The sequence below is a fragment of the Saccostrea cucullata genome, unplaced genomic scaffold (genome assembly GCF_032062105.1).
Source record: "Saccostrea cucullata isolate Sc308-1 unplaced genomic scaffold, CSIRO_AGI_Scuc_v1 ctg3360, whole genome shotgun sequence".
Classification (NCBI taxonomy): Eukaryota; Metazoa; Mollusca; class Bivalvia; order Ostreida; family Ostreidae; genus Saccostrea; species Saccostrea cuccullata.
Window position 1 is genome coordinate 177,542 of NW_026926468.1, and position 19,929 is coordinate 197,470.

Genomic DNA, 19,929 nt, shown 5'->3' on the forward strand with positions numbered 1-19,929 from the left:
TTATGTTTTTGGTAGGGGGTGGGGGGTATAAATAAAACTCAAATGTGTACATATTTTCATGAGCTTATAATACATTGAATTTCTCAAATAATAAAGTGAATCTGAAAAAATATATATGTTTTTCATATTTAATATGTAAAGTTGCTTATCATTTACTATCGAAAAACGACAGGCCCCTTTTTTTAGAATATCGAATTTTTCTTCTCGCATAAAAACGTACTATGCACAGTTCGTGTTTTATATTCTAAAATTGTAAATCAAATACATTTTTGAATACATGTGATACATATGTCTAACTTCAATTTATATTTTATGCAGCCAACATTTACTTGAGAAATTGATCAAGTTTAAAATGGTATCGTTTTTTGTTTGATTTTTATCCGACTATAAGTTCTCAAAATATTCGCGTCTATCGTCTCCATCAATTAGACGCATGCATTTTCATATATATCGAAGCAGTTTGATGATCAAGACTCTTTCATTGTTTACTTTATATATTTCCCGGGCGACAATTGATGGTTACATCAATGTTTTCTTGTGATACTATTTGATAGACAGGGTAAATTTTACCTCTTTACCTTCTATATTTTTTTATATCGCTATCTTATACCTCATTATAATATGCTAATACAACGCACTGTCTGATTGGTTCTAGACAATATGTCACAGTTTTCTTTTAGTTATTTTATCTATGATACGTATTACTTATGGCAATAACTTTTCCTAATACTCATCTATAATGAAAAAATGTGTTTAAAAAATAAACGTGAATTCTAGTTACTTGCAATCTTATATTGTGTTAGAGAATAACAGGTTGCTTTTTGTTTACCTACAATGTATATGATTTTTATTTGATGAATAAATCTTCCCTACGATTAAAAATATATGACCGAGTGAAACCGACTGTGACACTCGAAGAGAGGTCTCTTGGACACATGTAGAACACAGTCGAGGTTGTTTTGTCAGAGGTGGTCAAGAAGCCTTTACCCCCCCCCCCCCCCTTTGACGTCGCCAAGAAATGGTAAAATATTGATGACTTAGCGAAATTAAACGATCAACAGTTATGTTCTCTCATAAGCTGTATTCCTGAAACTATCAATGTCTCTCCTAAAATGCTGAAGACATATTCTGCAAATATGTTTGAATGATAAATAAAAAAGAAAAGATTTTCAAAAAAGAGAAAGAGGGTTCTTTTAGCCGAAATTTTAGAGATTTTTATCATTACATTATATATACATTCATAAATAAATTTGATTTTATGCACAAGATAAATGTGAAAGTAGTTAATGACGCATAATTAGATTCGATAGACAATCCCTTGTTTATACATGGCATCATATCTGGTGTGTGAAATGTGTTTCCGTATAATTTGATTTATTTACAAATTGTTCTTGTTTGTCGTGTTGATGTGGAATTATTATAAATTCCCGAATTCTGATACTTTACAATTCTTTTTGTGTTGGGAATGAACATTAGGAAGATGCATATACTTTCAACATAAGGAAAAATATAAAGCAAATCAAACGCCTTTTTGTGTGCAGATCATGAAATGTACTGAGCTCCACGGGTATTTGTTGTCCCGAGCGCATTAATCTTGACGCCCAAATTCTTACTTGGCTAGTGATACCTTTAGAAAACATGTGTATCTAGATGAAACTTAAGTCGACAACATGCGCCATCCCATTGTTTAAGTTTTATTAGGTGATTACACCTCCTATACCCGATTTCGCGGATTCAACGATACCCTAATATCGAGTATTATACGCGATTTAACGGATAATATCCGACTTCGAGAATTCTCCGACCTGTTGAAGTTTGAACAATCTTAGAAAAAAATATCTTGGCCATCAGATTTAAACATTTGTTGCTGCTTGGGTCTTCATATTTCAGACGTACGAAGTCTATAGAGAAACGATCAGTCGTATTTTAGAACCGATAGCAGAATAGAAATAGCGTCCTTGCTGTTGTGAATGATGCAGAATAATCTCTCGGCTTTTATCTTTCAAACAACATTTCTCGACCTCAGCGGTTATTCCGCACATTCATGAAAATGCGGAAAATGATGTAGAAACCCCTTGCTTGAACACTTTCGTGTACGGGACGCAATTGCAAAATTTAAATAAAAAGATATAACTAATCAGGAAGGCTTCAACTCGCCACATTACCACGTGACCTTTAACGACTTTATTTTTTACTACACAAATTGATATAGCCTGATGCAAATGATTCTATTGGATTAGCTGAAAGCATTTTTGTTCGAATTTTTCTCCCACTTTAATGATTCATTTATCTAATTTTCATTTACTTGGGTGTCAGAATGATGTTTATCAAATTGATATCTATACGTGATGTATGAGCATATTTGATACAAAAAAGGTTTCCAGTTATTTAAATGTTCTTTTAATACTTTATGTATTTTAAATAATTTTAGTTAAGTTGTTTGAATATTTGAAATTTCATTTGTTGTGTTTGATATTAAGAATGAGCATTTCCACAAGCGTGATGAGTTTTTCAAGCTTGATGTCTTCATCTCCGTCCCTGTTAGCGATTGTGTTCGGCAATTATTAATATCAAATAAATGGTCAGATCTTAGACGGGTGTGTCGTTGAATTTGTGATGCTTACTCATACTTTTACCTGAACATAATTATATTAATATCAATGAGCTTTCCCTAACTTTGCTACTGTCATAAAACTTCTTTCATTGGTTCATTTGAAAAACAAACTGGGACATTCCACTACAGCATGTAATATATAACCGCAACTAAATAAAACTTCTATGCAAAATCATAAATGAAACTGTGGTTTACGAATATTTATCTTTAATTCACATCGTTATAATTACTTTTTGACTTACACTTTTTTGAAAAAGAACGATAAAATAAATTTAAAGTTCAGAATCTTTATTCATTAATCATTAACTGGAATAATTCACTTTATATACAGGGGTAATAATAAACGATAAGATTTTTTTTCTTATTTCCGCGCAAAAGTTCTCTCAAGTTCATTTCAATTCAAATAATAATTATTACAGATGTATAAACATAAACCTAAACTTTATTTCTTTTTCAATATTTTTTTAATATATGATTGCCTTATGCTTATAAGATTTACTATACCTTTACATATCTTTAATTCTTTTCTAAATAAAAATATTTATACATGTACAACATATAGCCATATATTGATAGCCCTGAAGAAAAATCAGAAATTTGAAATCGAAAACATTAGATTTTAAGCATATGTAAACTTCATATTTATTTTGCAAATGTTTACAAAATACTTTAGGAATTAAATTTAAGTAAGAGTCAGATTCAAACTCTTTAAAGATTTAAAGTGACATTAAGTAATATAATGCAAATATCGCTGCCATCATACCATAAGTCATATACAAAAATTTACTACTAAGCAAAATCTGTTTTCTATAGGTCAGGAGTCCAACATTTTTACAAAGTCATGGGAGAAAAAGTAACAGAAAATAAAAAACAGAATATAAACGAAAAGCTTTACTTCTCTCAATTCAACACCTCAAATATACTTGTGCATATGATACATGTATATTTTGTATGACACCGTTCATTTCTATCAATTTCATTTTGTTAACCATCTCTTTAAACATATATCCATACATATGTATACTAGTATATGAAATTGTTATATACCATAGTATTTACGTACATCTTTTAATTAATATTTCTAAGACATCATAATTTCAATCTCCTATTGGTATTTTAGCAGGAATAGGTTTTAGTAAACTTGATAACTTAAACATTATTGAATGATTATTTTCATCTTCTGTTGACCACCTTAAATATTCGATACACCACCATATATTTTTGATATCGTTCGGGAGTCTCTCTAATGGTATATCGTCTTTGATGATGACAACAATGGAACTCTGACGCTGGTTATGGAAGGCGTGAGTAACTGCCATTTGGACGGCGTATGAGGCCCAACCACTCTCCAGAAAACATTCAGTGATCACAAACAACACTTTTCTACTTTCATTTATACATTTAATTTAAGCTTTCCAATTTTGGATGAAGATAACGAATAATCCAGGCATAGTCTTCTTCACCATACGACACAAAAACGTTGCATCTATTTTTTAGTCTCAATATGACGTATTCCACATGTACCCGGTATTTCCGCACAATAAAGGATATAAGAAGTATAGTTAAAGTCAACACGATAAATACCACAGAGGCGATGAGCCAGGTTTCTGTTTGACATTCTATTTGAAATTTTCTCCAAATTTCATTATTATTAAGTATGTGAGTAATTAAATTTCTACTTCCTGCACATGAGATTCTACCCAAGTCAGCAAAGAGATGCTTGTTATTTTTCATCCAGAGTAGAGATTTCAAACTTGAACAAATACAAGAAATTGGATTCCCTTCCAAATAGAGTGATACATTGTTTAGAGTTTCAAAAATCTTTTGATCGTTTTTATAAAACTCAGATATCAAATTGTTTCGTAAAGATATCTCTTCAAATTTTGCAAATACATTAATGAGTCCGGAATATTAAATCGGTTCTGATCAAGATTTATTTCCTTCAAAGATTCTTTCTGGTTTATGAAAAAAGTTGTTGGTAGTAAATTCAAATTGTTTTCTGAAAAATATAGGTTAGAGAGATTTTTCATATTCCTGAATATATTTTCAGAATTTAGAGTAGAAAACTTGAAGTCGACATCGTTGAGAGATAAATTTTGAATACCTAAAGACGACTGGAATAAATCGGCGTGAACATCAACAAATTCAGATATTTCAATTTAGGTGCAGAGAACCGGGTTTCAACTACTGAAAAATCCATAACATGCAAATCGTTTTTGCTTAAATCCAATTCCTCTAAACAGTTCCATAATGTTGTGTTATGAATATTCTTTGTTATAGATGCAATGCTGTTTTCAATCAAAAACAATTTTCGAATGCAGATATTGACAACGTACTCAAGTAAAGTATCATTTAGAATTATCACACTTGTTTCAATTTTCTTCTTGTTTTTATAAAGTGTAATGTTATTTATATTTCGATGTTGAAGACATTTTAGAGAGCGTAATGCTGAAGTCACGTCACATTTTCCGCCGAAATTAATGAAGACATCTGTAAGAAAGGGAAAGGAGCAAAACAGATCCTCGGTAACATCACAATACACATAATTTGCAAAATTTAGATTAAGTTGTCGGATTTTAGAGCTTTTGAGTCCTAAAAATGACGTATTTGATAAAGTGAAATCACTTTGAATATTAAACTTTATTTCAGACAAATTTGTTAGGTTTTCAAATGGTGTCGTAAATTTAAAACTTTCAAAAATGTCTATATCCAGGCTACGCAAAGACTGAAGTGCAGAAAGTGCAACATCCGGGTACATGTGTTCATTTTTAAAATCATTATGATCAATGTTTAGGCACTTGATTGGCAATCGAGAGAAGGCACCTGCTTCTATGCAATTGTTCGTAAGGTGACAATATGAAATGTCCAAACTACACAAGTTTGTAAATTCATAAAAGGTTTCGTTTTCTATCTTTGTAATGTAATTGTGATTGAGAATCATGGATGTCACAACCGACACATCTGTCAAATTTTCAAATGTAGCTATAGCATTGGTTAGAGTAGAAAATCTATTGAAGGACAAATCCAAGGTGACATTGCGGCCATGTAAATGTCAGTTTTAATAGTCCTCGCCCACTAATGTCAATCACAATGGCAGCCGCACGAGATTTAATGCATATTTGGCATCCTTGGCATTAGACACAGAAACAGATGCGCACGAGATTTGCATGCATATTAGGCATATTAGGCCTCATTAGCTCCTGACTTATCAACCTGCCTTTACACTCCGGTAGAATTGTCAAGATATCAACTCAGCTAAACTGTAGCTTCAAAGAGTTGACACAGAGAAAAAAAAAATAGAAATGGAAATAATAATCTTTCAATTCAAAATTTCAAAATGAAATTTATCACCAAAACTTTCACAATTACAAATGGTACATTTTGTTAAAATTCAGCGATAAATATAAACTCAAAGATCGAACACAGTTTTAATTTGTCTATATATAAGACAACTCAAATTAAGCTGAGTACAATTGATCTATATGTGTAGAAAAGACCCATTGATATAACAATAATAAAACTTTTAATGTACAAATGTTCAGAGTAAATAGATAAAATTAGTGACTAAAAAGATTATTTAAGAAAAGAAAAAATATAAATAGAAGTCTACTTACATACAAAATACCTCAATAAGTGTCTATTTCTCTCCATCACAATTTTGAAATCCACACTTCCGATAAGCTGTCTTTAAAAAAATATCAATGCGCTAACCCTGAACAAATCAAACTTTTTATCTAAAAACTCCACTCATTACTCATTAAATCCTTATCAGTAAATGAAGAAGGACGAAAAAATGTTCTCTTTTTGAGATAGTGCATATAGGTCATAATTATTCACACTATAAATCGAGTACATGCGTTTACTGCTAGAGAAAAATGAACAACTCCAAATATCTCAAAAGAAAATATTTTTTTTTCTGTGGTCAAATTTTCACAAAAATATATAAGCATCAATGCGAAAGTAATTTTATTTCAAACATTGAACAAACATATTTGACAAGAGATTGCCACTTTATACCTGTATCCTTAGTCAATGGTCCTGTTTACATAAAAAAAAATCAACAAATACCTCCACAAGGTAGTCGGTAGTCAGTTGTTACTTGCGCATAGCAGTAATCAGAAAAAATGCTCAGGTGAGAAATATCAGGTTAAAAGCAGACCTGTCTTTAGAGTATATTCCTTCGCAACCCGCTTTCAGACTGAGGTACCTTACTGAATATTTGCACTTGAATTTCTGATTAAATATTGTATTGAAATGACGTTAAAATCAATGCCTCTTCTTGTATCTTGAAGGTTCATGGTCCGTAGTATTGTGTTACTTATTTGTCAAATTCGCACAGCTTTCAAAATTTTCTAGTTTTCAGTGCAAACAAATATGAATATATTACTAAGTAAATTTTCCGGGTAGAAATTTGATACTAGTATCTCAAGTAAGATTGCAGAGTCTCCATGATTATAATGACTCTCCGTTTAAAAGCAAAATTTCGAATAACTAGCTTTAGGTTTTCGCAAGTGAGTTAAGGCTAAATATGGGTTTTTCTATGCAAATGAGCTAATAAAAATGCATAAATTGTGTATTTTATGAAAAGAGAAAGTTCAACTTGATTTTCTTATACATAATTAGTACCCACAGTATATCAATGCAAGTGCACATTATGACGTCATATTATGACGTCATAGTTCTTTCCTATTCAAGGTAATAAAACACATCAACAAAACAACGTCGGCACAAGGGCATATCCTATTTAATTTATAAAAAATAAAGTATAATATTAAGGAGAATATTCTTAAAATTAATAAAATTGTTGCACAAATCCCATGCTCTTCTTCAGTCGATAAAAATTTTACTAAACTAACACTGGACTGTACATTTTTACCCTGTTTCAACTTAGAACTGTACGAATTGTAACTAAACAATTGCAGTGTCGACATTTGTGCAGCAATATCTTAACATGCATTCTCTGTAAGCACAAGAAAAAATTTACTATAGGGCTTGGAAACGATATATCTCCGATTTTGATGAAATTTGCACCACAGGTGCACCTTGGTACAAAACCAGCAAATATGATGTTAGAAGTTTCCCACGTGCACCCGGTTGCCATGGAGACGGATCCATTGAATTTGGCCATTTTCGGCCATTTTTGACCAAACAAAAACATGAAAATTGAGGAAATATGAATGCATTTTTATCTTTATGTAGTGAACTCAAATATAAATCTTTGTATCATAAGAAAACATCAACTGTTAAAGAATACAGGGCATATAACCAGTTATTCCAGAATTGACCCCACTCTTAGAAAACGGTTCTGCAAAATAGCATAGTTTCTCAAAATGTGAAAAATGGAAAATTTGGCATTTTTTGAGAAATTTAAGGTTAAATAAAAAAAATTGTCTACGGAAATTTTTCAAATCATATGCGTGTCGTCAAACGTCAGTATTAGTACTGTCCCCTCATGAAAAAATTGGAGTGGGATCTCAATGCTATTTTTAGTAACATGTATCTAAAAATAGACATATATCAGAAAAATCCAAAAAATGAAATTTGGGCAGAGTTTAAGATGCCATTGCTAGGTAATTATGAAATATACTGTAAAAGTCAATATGCTAATGTCAGAGACTGGACACCAATAACCACTATGCATATTATTTTCAGGGATTTCCGTTTTCTATTTATAGCTTCAAATGCCTAAATATAGACATGTCTCATAAAATGATGAAAAATGTCAATTTTCCATCATTTTGAAGCTCCACTGAATCATAAATGATAAAAATATGGATCTCTCCAATATTTCATCAATAAGAACAAGGAATAGTATAATATCTCACAAATTATTGAGGACAGCTCTCATCTCTCTAAATATTCCGAACTGCGCTATACATTATGGCCACCAACTCAATTCCAAAGTTAAAAGAATCAGTTAACCAGAAAGTGAAGGAATCGCTCAAGGTAGACATCAGTAACCCAAAAAAAAGATTCCGCAATTCTTCACAATCTGATACGGATATAGAATATTCAGAAACAACTAACAAATCTCAACAAGAAACAGCAGGGAAAGAAACCTCAACATCCGATCCAGTGGAATCTTCCGAGAAACTGAAAATATCAGAAGAAAATGTTGCCATTTTTAGGACACTCCGAAAACTTCATATTAAACTCCAAAGAACTAAAAGCCATGCCGCATACCTGAATAAATGCCAACAACAGGACCTAATACCAAAAACACTAAGAGCCAAATTATTCCACAAATTCCAGACAGTAATGCTTTATTTCTCCTAAACTGGGAGGAAGCACACCTTAATTTTAGCCGCAGCCTCATCCGCTTACTTTATGAATATTGGAATACTAGAATTAATACGATTAATACACAGATACTTGATTTAAAATCCCAGCTTAAAAACAAAGAAAACACTAACGAAATGGAACATATAAACGATCTACTAACTGCAATCCCAAACTTTATGAAGAAGGAAGCCGATAAGGAATCAACAAAAGCATTCAAGGACAATAAAAAATCCAAGTAATTGTTAACTACACCCCCCCCCCCTTTATGTAATGGACGAATTGGAGCAAGGATCTACATACCTTCACATTTCGTCTGAACGAATTTCGTCATAAAACTACAATGAACTCTTGCACATTGTAAAGAAATTAGCTTTGTTGATATTAAAACATGTTAATTATTTTAATGTAATTTTACGAACAATTTTTATCCTCCATAAAATAGAACTATTCAGAAGTAGCAATTTATGAAACCAAATTACATTTTATGTTATCCCAACATTTATAGGAAATGTAATCTAATGTCCATTTGTATAATTTTACGCACTCTGTATACATGTACAAACCATCCGTATTTTTTTTCCATTGTGACGTCACAGTCTACCGAAACAGCTTGATGATGCAACAGAAGAATAATAATCCACAGAATTGATGGACGGACGATTTTATTAATCATAAAATAATAATGTTATTTACTTACTAAATCTTAAGTCAGAAAAACTTTAGAGGAAACGTAAATTGATTATATCTTATATAAAGTACCATTGTTAAGCAAGTCCGCATATGTGCAAAACACTCCGCATTTTATTTTGTATATAGCAACGCTATCCGCATTTTTAATGCATATAGCAATGTCATCCGCATTTTTTACTTCAGTAGATAAATGTACATGCTTGATTGTTCTGATGACGACCGTCACAGGTCGAAACCGGTCAACAAAATAAATTTACTGCTGCATTCTCACGAAGTGTTGGTGATCTGTTTTATACTTTTAAGTTTATCTCTATAGATAGTACAAATGTCTAAAAATAGACACGTATGAAATTAACTGTTTAATGTTGATTTTCCACCAATTCTCAAATTAAAGATGGGAAATTTACCGACTTACTGTCATTAAATGTAACTGATATTATGTGACTGACAAGAACAAAAGAACATTCAATGGAATGCAGCATGATAAGCAGTGGTTTCCATTTCTATTTATAGTAACACATGTTTAAAAATAGACGAACTGCAAAATATCGGAAAAATGTCGTTTTTTGTACTCTTTTCTCACATTTTGGATGAACAATTGCAGACTATATATTTCTAACTGCTATTGGAATATGGTGACCAACAAGTAAAAATAAGCATATACGAAATACAGAAAGAGAAGCAGAGGTTTCCATTTCTACTTATAGTAACACATGTTTGAAAATAGACATACTGCAAATTCTTGAGAAAATATAGACTTTTGCATTTTTCTTAACATCAGGAATGGATAACGTGCAGACAAACGGCTGATATTTGTTATTGACAGAAGGTGACTAACGAGCATGAAAAAGCTTTAGCAAAAATGTATAAGAATAATGTGTAAAGGTATTTTTCCATTTCTACCTATACTAACGTATAGTTATAAATAGACATTCAGCAATTAATCAAGAAAATATAGAATCATTCTATTTTCTCAAATTAGGGATAGGAAATTGCAGTCAAACTTTCATTAGCTGTAACTGACATAATGTAACCGACACGTACAAGAGAGCAGTAACCGAAATGCATAATAAGGTGGGTTTCCATTTCTATTTATAGTAACACATGTTTTAAAATAAAGGCTCAAGTGAGCTTTTATGATCATTTGTGCCTTGTCAGTCGTTGTCGTTCTCATTGTAAACTTTTTATATTTTCATTTTCTTATCAAGAACCACTGGGTTAATTTCAATTTAACTTGCCACAAAGTATCCTTGAATGAAGGAATAATACCTTTTCTCTGTTCGATTTTTCACTAAGCTAATAATTTATATTTCTGACCAATATTAGTTTGTTTAAACGCCTATTAATAGCAAAGCCATTTCTGTAACTAAAGTTACTGCCCATCCTCTCTTAAAGACAAGTTAATTTTTAGTAGTAGTAGTATTTTAAAACGTAACAAGAAATCTTTTTCAAACACTGATACCAATGTATGACAGCTTATTGCCATGAAAATCAAGTCTTTAAAAAGGCGATAAAACTCTTGGGTCATAACAAAATTCGTGTTGGAAGCAAATTAAAAGTGAAGAGGGGGGTCAAAACATGAAATCCTATTTCATGGGAGGGGGATCGAACTTCTTTCAGTACCTTTTTTTTTCTTTCAAAGACTACCACTTACCCTTATTCGACTACACTGCAACATGCTTGCTTAAAAGGGGGGGGGCTAAATCTACCCCCAAATGTTTATTACCTATTTGATGTCTATCTTTGAACACCACCCCCCCCCCCCCGGTTCCAACAACTACATGTATGTTTATACGTAAAATAATTTTATAAAAACCAAAACAACAAATATTTTTAAATGCTTTCGTTAAAGTCTAGAGAAATACGCATGTATAGAGAGAGAGAAAAATCGAAAGTAAGCCAACTCAAAACATTTGGGCAAATTTCGGATTACTTTTGAACAAATTCTGGTAAGGCATGCATGGATGAAAGGGAATCTGGATCCCTGGAATATTCAACTTTATTATTACTCCCCCCCCCAAAAAAAAAAAACGAAGTTTGGGGGTATAGAGGAATCAGCTTTTTTACAAAAAAATTCAAAAATGACATTTTTCCGATAATTTACAGTACGTCTATTTTTAAACACATGTTACTATAAATAGAAATGGAAACCTCTGCTTCTCATTCTGTTTTTGATATAATGCTTTCTTTTACTTGTTGGTCACTATATGCCAATAGCAGTTTAAAACAGATAGTCAGCAATTATTCATCCAAAATGTAAAAAAAGAGTACAAAAAATGACATTTTCCCGATATTTTGCATCCGTCAATTTTTAAACATGTGTTACTATAAATAGAAATGGAAACCTCTGCTTCTCATTCTGTATTTCGTATATGCTTTATTTTACTTGTTGGTCACCATATTCCAATAGCAGTTAAAACATATAGTCTGCAATTGTTCATCCAAAATGTGAGAAAAAAGTACAAAAAACGACATTTTTCTGATATTTTGCAGTTCGTCTATTTTTAAACATGTGTTACTATAAATAGAAATGGAAACCACTGCTTCTCATTTTGTATTTGATATAAGACTTTCTTTTACTTGTTGGTCACCATATGCAAATAGCAGTTAAAAACAAATAGTCAGCAATTATTCATCCAAAATTTTAGAAAAAAGTTCAAAGAACGACATTTTCCAGATATTTCGCATTACGTCTATTTTTAAACATGTGTTACTATAAATAGAAATGGAAACCTCTGCTTATCATGCTGCATTCCATTGAATGTTCTTTTGTTCTTGTCAGTCACATAATATCAGTTACATTTAACGACAGTAAGTCGGTAAATTTCCCATCTTTAATTTGAGAATTGGTGGAAAATCAACATTAAACAGTTAATTTCATATGTGTCTATTTTTAGACATTTATACTATTTATAGAGATGAGAGCCTGTCCTCAATAATTTGTGAGATATTATACTATTCCTTGTTCTTATTGATGAAATATTGGAGGGATCCATATTTTTATCATTTATGATTCAGTGGAGCTTCAAAATGATGGAAAATTGACATTTTTCATCATTTTATGAGACATGTCTATATTTAGGCATTTGAAGCTATAAATAGAAAACGGAAATCCCTGAAAATAATATGCATAGTAGTTATTGGTGTCCAGTCTCTGACATTAGCATATTGACTTTTACAGTATATTTCATAATTACCTAGCAATGGCATCTTAAACTCTGCCCAAATTTCATTTTTTGGATTTTTCTGAAATATGTCTATTTTTAGATACATGTTACTAAAAATAGCATTGAGATCCCACTCCAATTTTTTCATGAGGGGACACTACTAATACTGACGTTTGACGACACGCATATGATTTGAAAAATTTCCGTAGACAATTTTTTTTATTTAACCTTAAATTTCTCAAAAAATGCCAAATTTTCCATTTTTCACATTTTGAGAAACTATGCTATTTTGCAGAACCGTTTTCTAAGAGTGGGGTCAATTCTGGAATAACTGGTTATATGCCCTGTATTCTTTAACAGTTGATGTTTTCTTATGATACAAAGATTTATATTTGAGTTCACTACTTAAAGATAAAAATGCATTCATATTTCCTCAATTTTCATGTTTTTGTTTGGTCAAAAATGGCCGAAAATGGCCAAATTCAATGGATCCGTCTCCATGGCAACCGGGTCCACGTGAGAAACTTCTAACACCATATTTGCTGGTTTTGTACCAAGGTGCACCTGTGGTGCAAATTTCATCAAAATCGGAGATATGTGGTTTCCAAGATTTTTTGGTGCTTACAGAGAATGCATGTTAAATCTTTGGAATATTCTGCTTTTCTTTGTAACTTGTTTCTGTAAAACAAAGTAACGTATGCCCATGCGCCGAAGCAATTTTGTTGATGTTTCTTATAAACTTGTGTAGTACATGTAAAGGCTGATGACGTCAAAATATGACGACATAATACTGGCCATCGCACATCGTGGGTACCAAGAATGTATTAGGAAACAAGTCTTAACATTTTCTTTGCAGTATGTTTCACAATTATTGGTTTTAATTAATTATTTTGCATAGTAGCCGCATACGTAGCCTTAACTCACTTGCGTTATTTATACATCTGAGAATCCAACATATTCCCAGTTCACTTTCCAAAGATAAAATTTTTCAAAACATTTTAGTGTCAATAATATTTTTGATAAACCAATTCACCATTGATCTATATACTCTGTATTTATAATATATTCCTTAATTTTTCATTTTATCAGTTTTCAAAGTTCACGAGAATTTTTCTTTCTAAATTATCTTTTCATCACTGGCATCCTATGAACATCATTTGTTGATTTACGAATTAGATACATAACTTAAAATACTTCATGATGTAAACAAATCTCGTCTCTCGTTTTTCCTTACATGTACATATATGAAATATATTTTCACCAAAACGAAATTCAGTAAATCACTAGAAACTGTCTAATCGTATTTATAGTTAACTTCTCTGTTGAAAATTCTGCTTTGAGCAAACATATATTTGTATATTTACCCTGTGTAAACAAAAACATGGCAGAGGCCTTGTTTACACAACAAAGGCTTAGAGCTGTAAATTTGTCTTGTATCTTGAAAAGTAAAATTCATTTTTTTCAATGTTTATAAGAAAACCCTTAGTTGAGTATTTGTAAACATTGAAAATTAGAAATTATTTTTGCTGAAACTGTGTCTATGCCCCTTTAAGAGTATATAGTGGAAAATTGGGACTTGTAATTTTTTCAGCCTCCATTTTTTTTGCTGGGATTGATTTGCCATTAGTTTAAACTCGACATGAACTCAGTATGGTCACATTTGAAATTATGGAAAATAATAAGATCTCATTGAATACTGTAAACGTATTACATTTAGCGATGTATTCTATTTAGCGATTTTGGCGGAAAGCTGAATCTGCTAATTCAAGTCCATCGCAAAATGTCTTGTATATTAGCTTTTATAGCTAAAAAATTCAGTAAAATTTCCAAAAAATATCGTACACGTCAAATGTAATAAATTTGCAGTATGCCTGTGAAATATAAGAGGCCATCAAACAATGAAAAGGTATGTGTGGTAGTTGTACTTAGTTTTATTTTATTTTAATTAATGCTATATTTATTTTATTTCAGGAATTTCATTCATTCATTCATTCATGCATTTACATAGCGCTGCGCATTACTAATATTTTGTTTAAAATTATAAACATCCCTATTTAAATAATGGTTTAACCCAAAGACTATGGGTTAAGGTAAGTTTTATAGAAGAGTCTATTTATAAATAAGGGTGTAGTCTATATTCATCCTTTCCATTGGTCAGTTGTTATTGTGTGGTCTGAGTTGTCCATTCAGGCGGGAAAACCTTTGTTTCAATCTATTCATAGCTACATTCTGAGTAGGGTGTTGTCAGAGATCTGTGTGTCTATATTAAAAACCTGATATTAAATTTTGGAGTAAATTAAACACCCATAAACTGTAAGTAAACCTTTTCTTAAACTGAATAAATGATCATAAACTTCAATTAAAAGATAGTGAATGAATTAAGTATTTTAAACTTAAACTTGCTAAACAAGTATGAATGTGATAGAGTGAAAGTTTTAAAGTTATAAAAGGAAAGATTGATATATTGAAAGTTATATGAGCAAGTTATATTTTAATCTAATTCATGTAGATCTTTAGAATTGAGATCTGAGTTTGAATTATTATGATTTTATTATTTGTTAATTCATTAGGTCTGTCATCATGTAATTAATTGATTCTAAATCCTCATCAAGTGATCACTCAGTTCCATACACTGGTATGTTCAAATTCATATTCTTCAAGTATTGTAAATAGATAATTGATAAATGTAAAAGAAATATAATCTTTAGTAAATTTGAATTTCAAAGAGTTATTGCCCTTTGAATGTGTTTAGTACAAATGTAAAGTAATGGCCTAAATGAATGTTTTATGTGTTTAAATTGAAATCGTTTTGTGTTGTAAAGTGAATGTGCTTGTCTTTATGTTGTCTATGTGTTTATACGTTGTTATTGTTATTTTAGGGTTGATTTCCATTGATTTCCATTTATTTTCCTTTGATTTCCATTGATTTTCAACTTATTTATATCATCTTTAATTCATCTATCTCCATGGAATAAACGAATCCAACCCCGTACCGACTTGTTAATCTTAATTTCAACAAGAACCGGTTACAAAAATGGCGCCCAACGGAAATTGGAGATAATTAAACCTGGTGGTTCTGCCCGCGCGCTCCAGAAGTGCACTGACTTGGCTATTCCATCTTTACACTTCGTATTCGGCGCCTTGTGACGTCACAGGAAGTTCATCCTAGGAATTGCGCAAGACCCGTATACTTGTGAATATTTGTGTTTGTGTTGTGCTTGTGACATTATATGTGTGAAATTGTGTTGTGTTTGTGTATTTGGATAATTCACTACCATGCATGGTCCGGTAAGACAGTTTTAATGTTTATTTCTCATGTTCTGTGAATGTAAACACTATATTTAGATTTGGCCTCATTTTCTTGATCACGTGATCGGTATCAGCTGTTCCATTTTGTACAGTAGGTCATCTCATTTTGATTAGTTTATCTTTTGTGAATTTATATTTTTGCGTCATTTCAGTGTTTAAATATATTCAGAGTCAGTGAGAAAGACATTTGAGAGTGCTTAAAACTTAAAAGTTTTCTAAATAACGCTTTGAAAGCACATCCGGAAATATCCGGAAGGTATTTTCTAAATTAAACTAAACCAATTCCTTTGTCCTTGACATTCAGATAACAACATCCGGTAAACAAAAACCACGTTTTAGCAAAAGAATTTGTTGGTGAATTTTCAGCTGGTATTCATAAATAAGAGTTCCTGTCTTGTATTTGGTTTGTTTATTCATTTCTTGGAAGCAGTCTGACCATCTTGCATCTGGTTTGAAGTTGATTACATCATTATATAAATAAATTCTTCATTTCAGCCTAGAAGTAAAATGTAGGTCAATCAAATTCAGTATCCCATTTAGCTATTTGTGTTTACTTACACTGCGCTTTGCTTGCAGCGATAACATATCATTCATTTCATCATCATCAATTTGATTTTTCAGTCTTGTTCAGGCATGCTGATGTCAGTAAGTTGCTGAATTACATGTAGCTTAGCTGTAAACTGACTACAGTACAGGTGTATAGAAACATTTCACTGTTTGAAGATTGAATTTTTCAAGTGAGCTCTTCTGAGGCATATTGTCTGTTGTCATTACATTCCCTATTGCATTAGTATATCCCTTCACTTGTTGACAAAACAGTGTGAAATCATGCATTGATTTATTTGGGGATACAAATTTATTTTCATTATTTTCAGGTTCATTGACCAATAGGTCACCGTGTCGGTTTCTTTTCTTTAACCCAGGGCTTCGGTTTCTTTTCGTGTATAACGCGACATTTTATTTATTTATGTTTTTTTCATAAGAAAGATATAATTAGACTTAGTTAAGTAAATTTAGATTTAGACTAAGAGTAGTTCTTAGTATTAGACATTGATTAGTTGAACTTACAGTAAATTCATAGAGTATAAGTTAGACTATTTATTTAAGTTCAAGCTTATTTAAGGCATTTAGTTTATTTATTTGATACAATTTGGTTTACTTAGACAACACATTGAATTGATTAGTTATTGATATACTACATGTAGTTATCTGAATTTCTGATAATCATAAAATTTTGTTTCAGAGAATTTAGAATTTAATTATTTTTTTTCAGCTTCTCATTACTTCTTCATTTCAGGAATTACTTAAAACATTTATGATGTAGTTCAATTAACTTAGGTACGGTTAAGAGTAGTTTACAGGTTTAGCTAGCAATAGATAGTAGTGTAATACTAGTGTATTATAGATAGTTAACTTAGTACATATTAGTGCAAGTAAAGTAATTAAGAAATTAGAGATAATTTCGCAACTTAACCATCATTATGAAGGAGGATCAGGAAACAACGAAAGAAATGTCGGAAACAGAACTTCAAGAATTAGCAAAAGCTTTCAAGGAATTAGGAGTGAAACCAAAGGCAAAGACCGCCAAGGAACTAAAAGCTTGGATGACAAGTTTTGCACATTGGACAACACCAAAGTTATCTCAAGGGGACATAACTTCAGGTGCAAGCAACAGTTCACCAGAAATTGCGACAACTATTTCATCTTATCATCCAAAACTCCCTGTTTTCTCTGGAGATAAGAAAGGTGACACCTCATATGACTTATGGCGGTATGAAGTGGAGTGTTTAAGGAAAAGTGATGTGAAACCAGCCATACTTTTGGAAAGCATGAGGAGATCATTGCAGGGAAATGCAGCCAGAGTTCTTATGAGACTTGGGCCTGATGCATCATTAGAGGAGATTATGCACCGATTTGAGAGTGTTTATGGTACAGTAGATGACAATGAAAATTTGCTTTCTCAATTCTACAGTGCAACTCAGAGAGATACAGAGGATGTGTCAGAGTGGAGCTGTCGACTAGAGGATCTCCTTAATAAAGTCATCCAGAATGAAGAAATCATTCCAACGAACACAGATCAGATGCTACGTAACATGTTCTGGAATGGTTTATCTGAAAACTTGAAGGACATTACTGGTCATATCTTCAAGGAGTCAACAAATTTTGATGAATTGAGACGAGCAATAAGGAAAGTGGAACAAGACAAACTGAGAAAAAAGGACATGAAAAAAGCAACAATCCAGACTATAGTCAGTAACCCACAGATGGATGAACTGAAAGCTATGATACAGAAGATGGATACTAAAATGTCCCAGATGAAGGAAGATATCAATGAAGTTCGTCAAAAGTACCAAACAGAAAGACCACAGAAACCGTTTATGAATGAAAAATTTCAGGGTCAAGGAAGAGGATTTCGAGGTCAAGGAAGAGGTTTTTGGGGTCAAGGAAGAGGTCAACAACAATTTAGAGATTACAGACAAAATCAAGGATATAATTCATACGGAAGTAGAGATGATGCTGAAGTTGTCTGTTATAGATGTGGACAAGTAGGTCACGTGCAGTATGGTTGTAGAGTTCTTCTAGATCACAAGAGAGGTTTAAACCCATCTCGGCCTGCATCGAGACGCGGACGTTAGGTCGAAATCAAATACAGCGTCAATCAACAGGGATTATAGGAGAACCAACAGAAGTTGAAGTGAATATTAATGGATTGACAACAAATGCTTTATTGGATACAGGATCTACAGTATCAACTATTTGTCAGTCATTTTATCAACAATATTTGAAAGACATCGAAATACATGATATTAGAGAAGCATTCCTACTACAGTGTGCTGATGGTAGTAGTTTGCCTTATAAAGGATCTGTGGAGTTAGAGATTTCATCCAAAGGCCTAGGAGATAGTAAAGAACACAGATGCTTATTCCTAGTTGTTGATGATACAAACTACCACAGGACTGTTCCCATACTTTTAGGAACCAATGTATTGAGAGTCATGATGGAAGATACCAAGGACAATTATGGAGATAGATTCTTACAAAAGGCTAATCTACATACACCGTGGTATTTGACATTTCGATGTTTATCATTGCGTCAACGGGAATTAGCAAAGAACAATTATAGATTAGGATTGATCAAGTCAGCAGAGAGAGAACCTATCATCATTCCACCGAATGGAGAAGTACAAATCCAAGGTTTTGTGGACAGAATGATCCCTTATCAACAGACGATAGCTCTCATACAACCAACAGTCAAATCATCTATTCCGAAGGATTTAGACATTATCCTGAACCTTATAGATTACAACTACCAAGTACAGGAACCAGTGATAGTAACAGTTAGTAATGTTACAACTAGAACAGTGAAGGTTCCACCCAGAGGTCTTATTGCAGAGATTCAGCCAGTCACAATGGAGGAAATGCCTGAGGAATCTACTGCAACCAATTCTATGACAATCACAGGACAGGACTCATTTAATATATCCAGAGATAACTTAAGCCAAGAGGAGTACTTAGCAGCTCAAGAGATGATACTGAGAAACAAGGATATGTTCTCAAAGGGAGACACAGATATCGGACATGTAACAACAGTCAAACACAGAATTGAGTTAACAGATCCAACGCCATTCAAACAGAGACACAGAAGGATACCACCATCAATGTACAAAGAAGTAAGAGACCATCTACAACAGCTGTTAGAAGCAGGAGTGATAAGAAGATCCAAATCACCCTTCTCCAGCAATGTTGTTTTAGTAAGGAAGAAGAATGGAGAATTAAGAATGTGCGTGGACTATCGCCAGTTGAACAACAAGACGAATTAAGATGCGTATGCCTTACCCCGGATTGAAGACATCTTAGACAGCTTATC

General features: G+C 32.2%; 2 protein-coding genes and 1 long non-coding RNA gene across 3 annotated transcripts in view; 1 reads left to right on the forward strand and 2 right to left on the reverse strand.

The window, feature by feature from the left end:
* Positions 1-19,929, reverse strand: part of LOC134271766 (toll-like receptor 6) — a 268,180-nt gene that overhangs the window by 177,541 nt on the left and 70,710 nt on the right. The gene's annotated exons all lie outside the window — the stretch shown is intronic.
* On the reverse strand, positions 4,719-5,660 carry LOC134271752 (uncharacterized; the record flags this gene model as incomplete). The annotated part of the gene is made up of 1 exon (XM_062753964.1): positions 4,719-5,660. A coding segment is annotated over one exon (942 nt), but the record flags the coding sequence as incomplete, so codon positions are not given.
* Positions 15,019-16,523, forward strand: LOC134271750 (uncharacterized). The gene is made up of 3 exons (XR_009993084.1): positions 15,019-15,066; positions 15,324-15,388; positions 15,633-16,523. It is a non-coding gene; the product is annotated as an uncharacterized LOC134271750 (long non-coding RNA).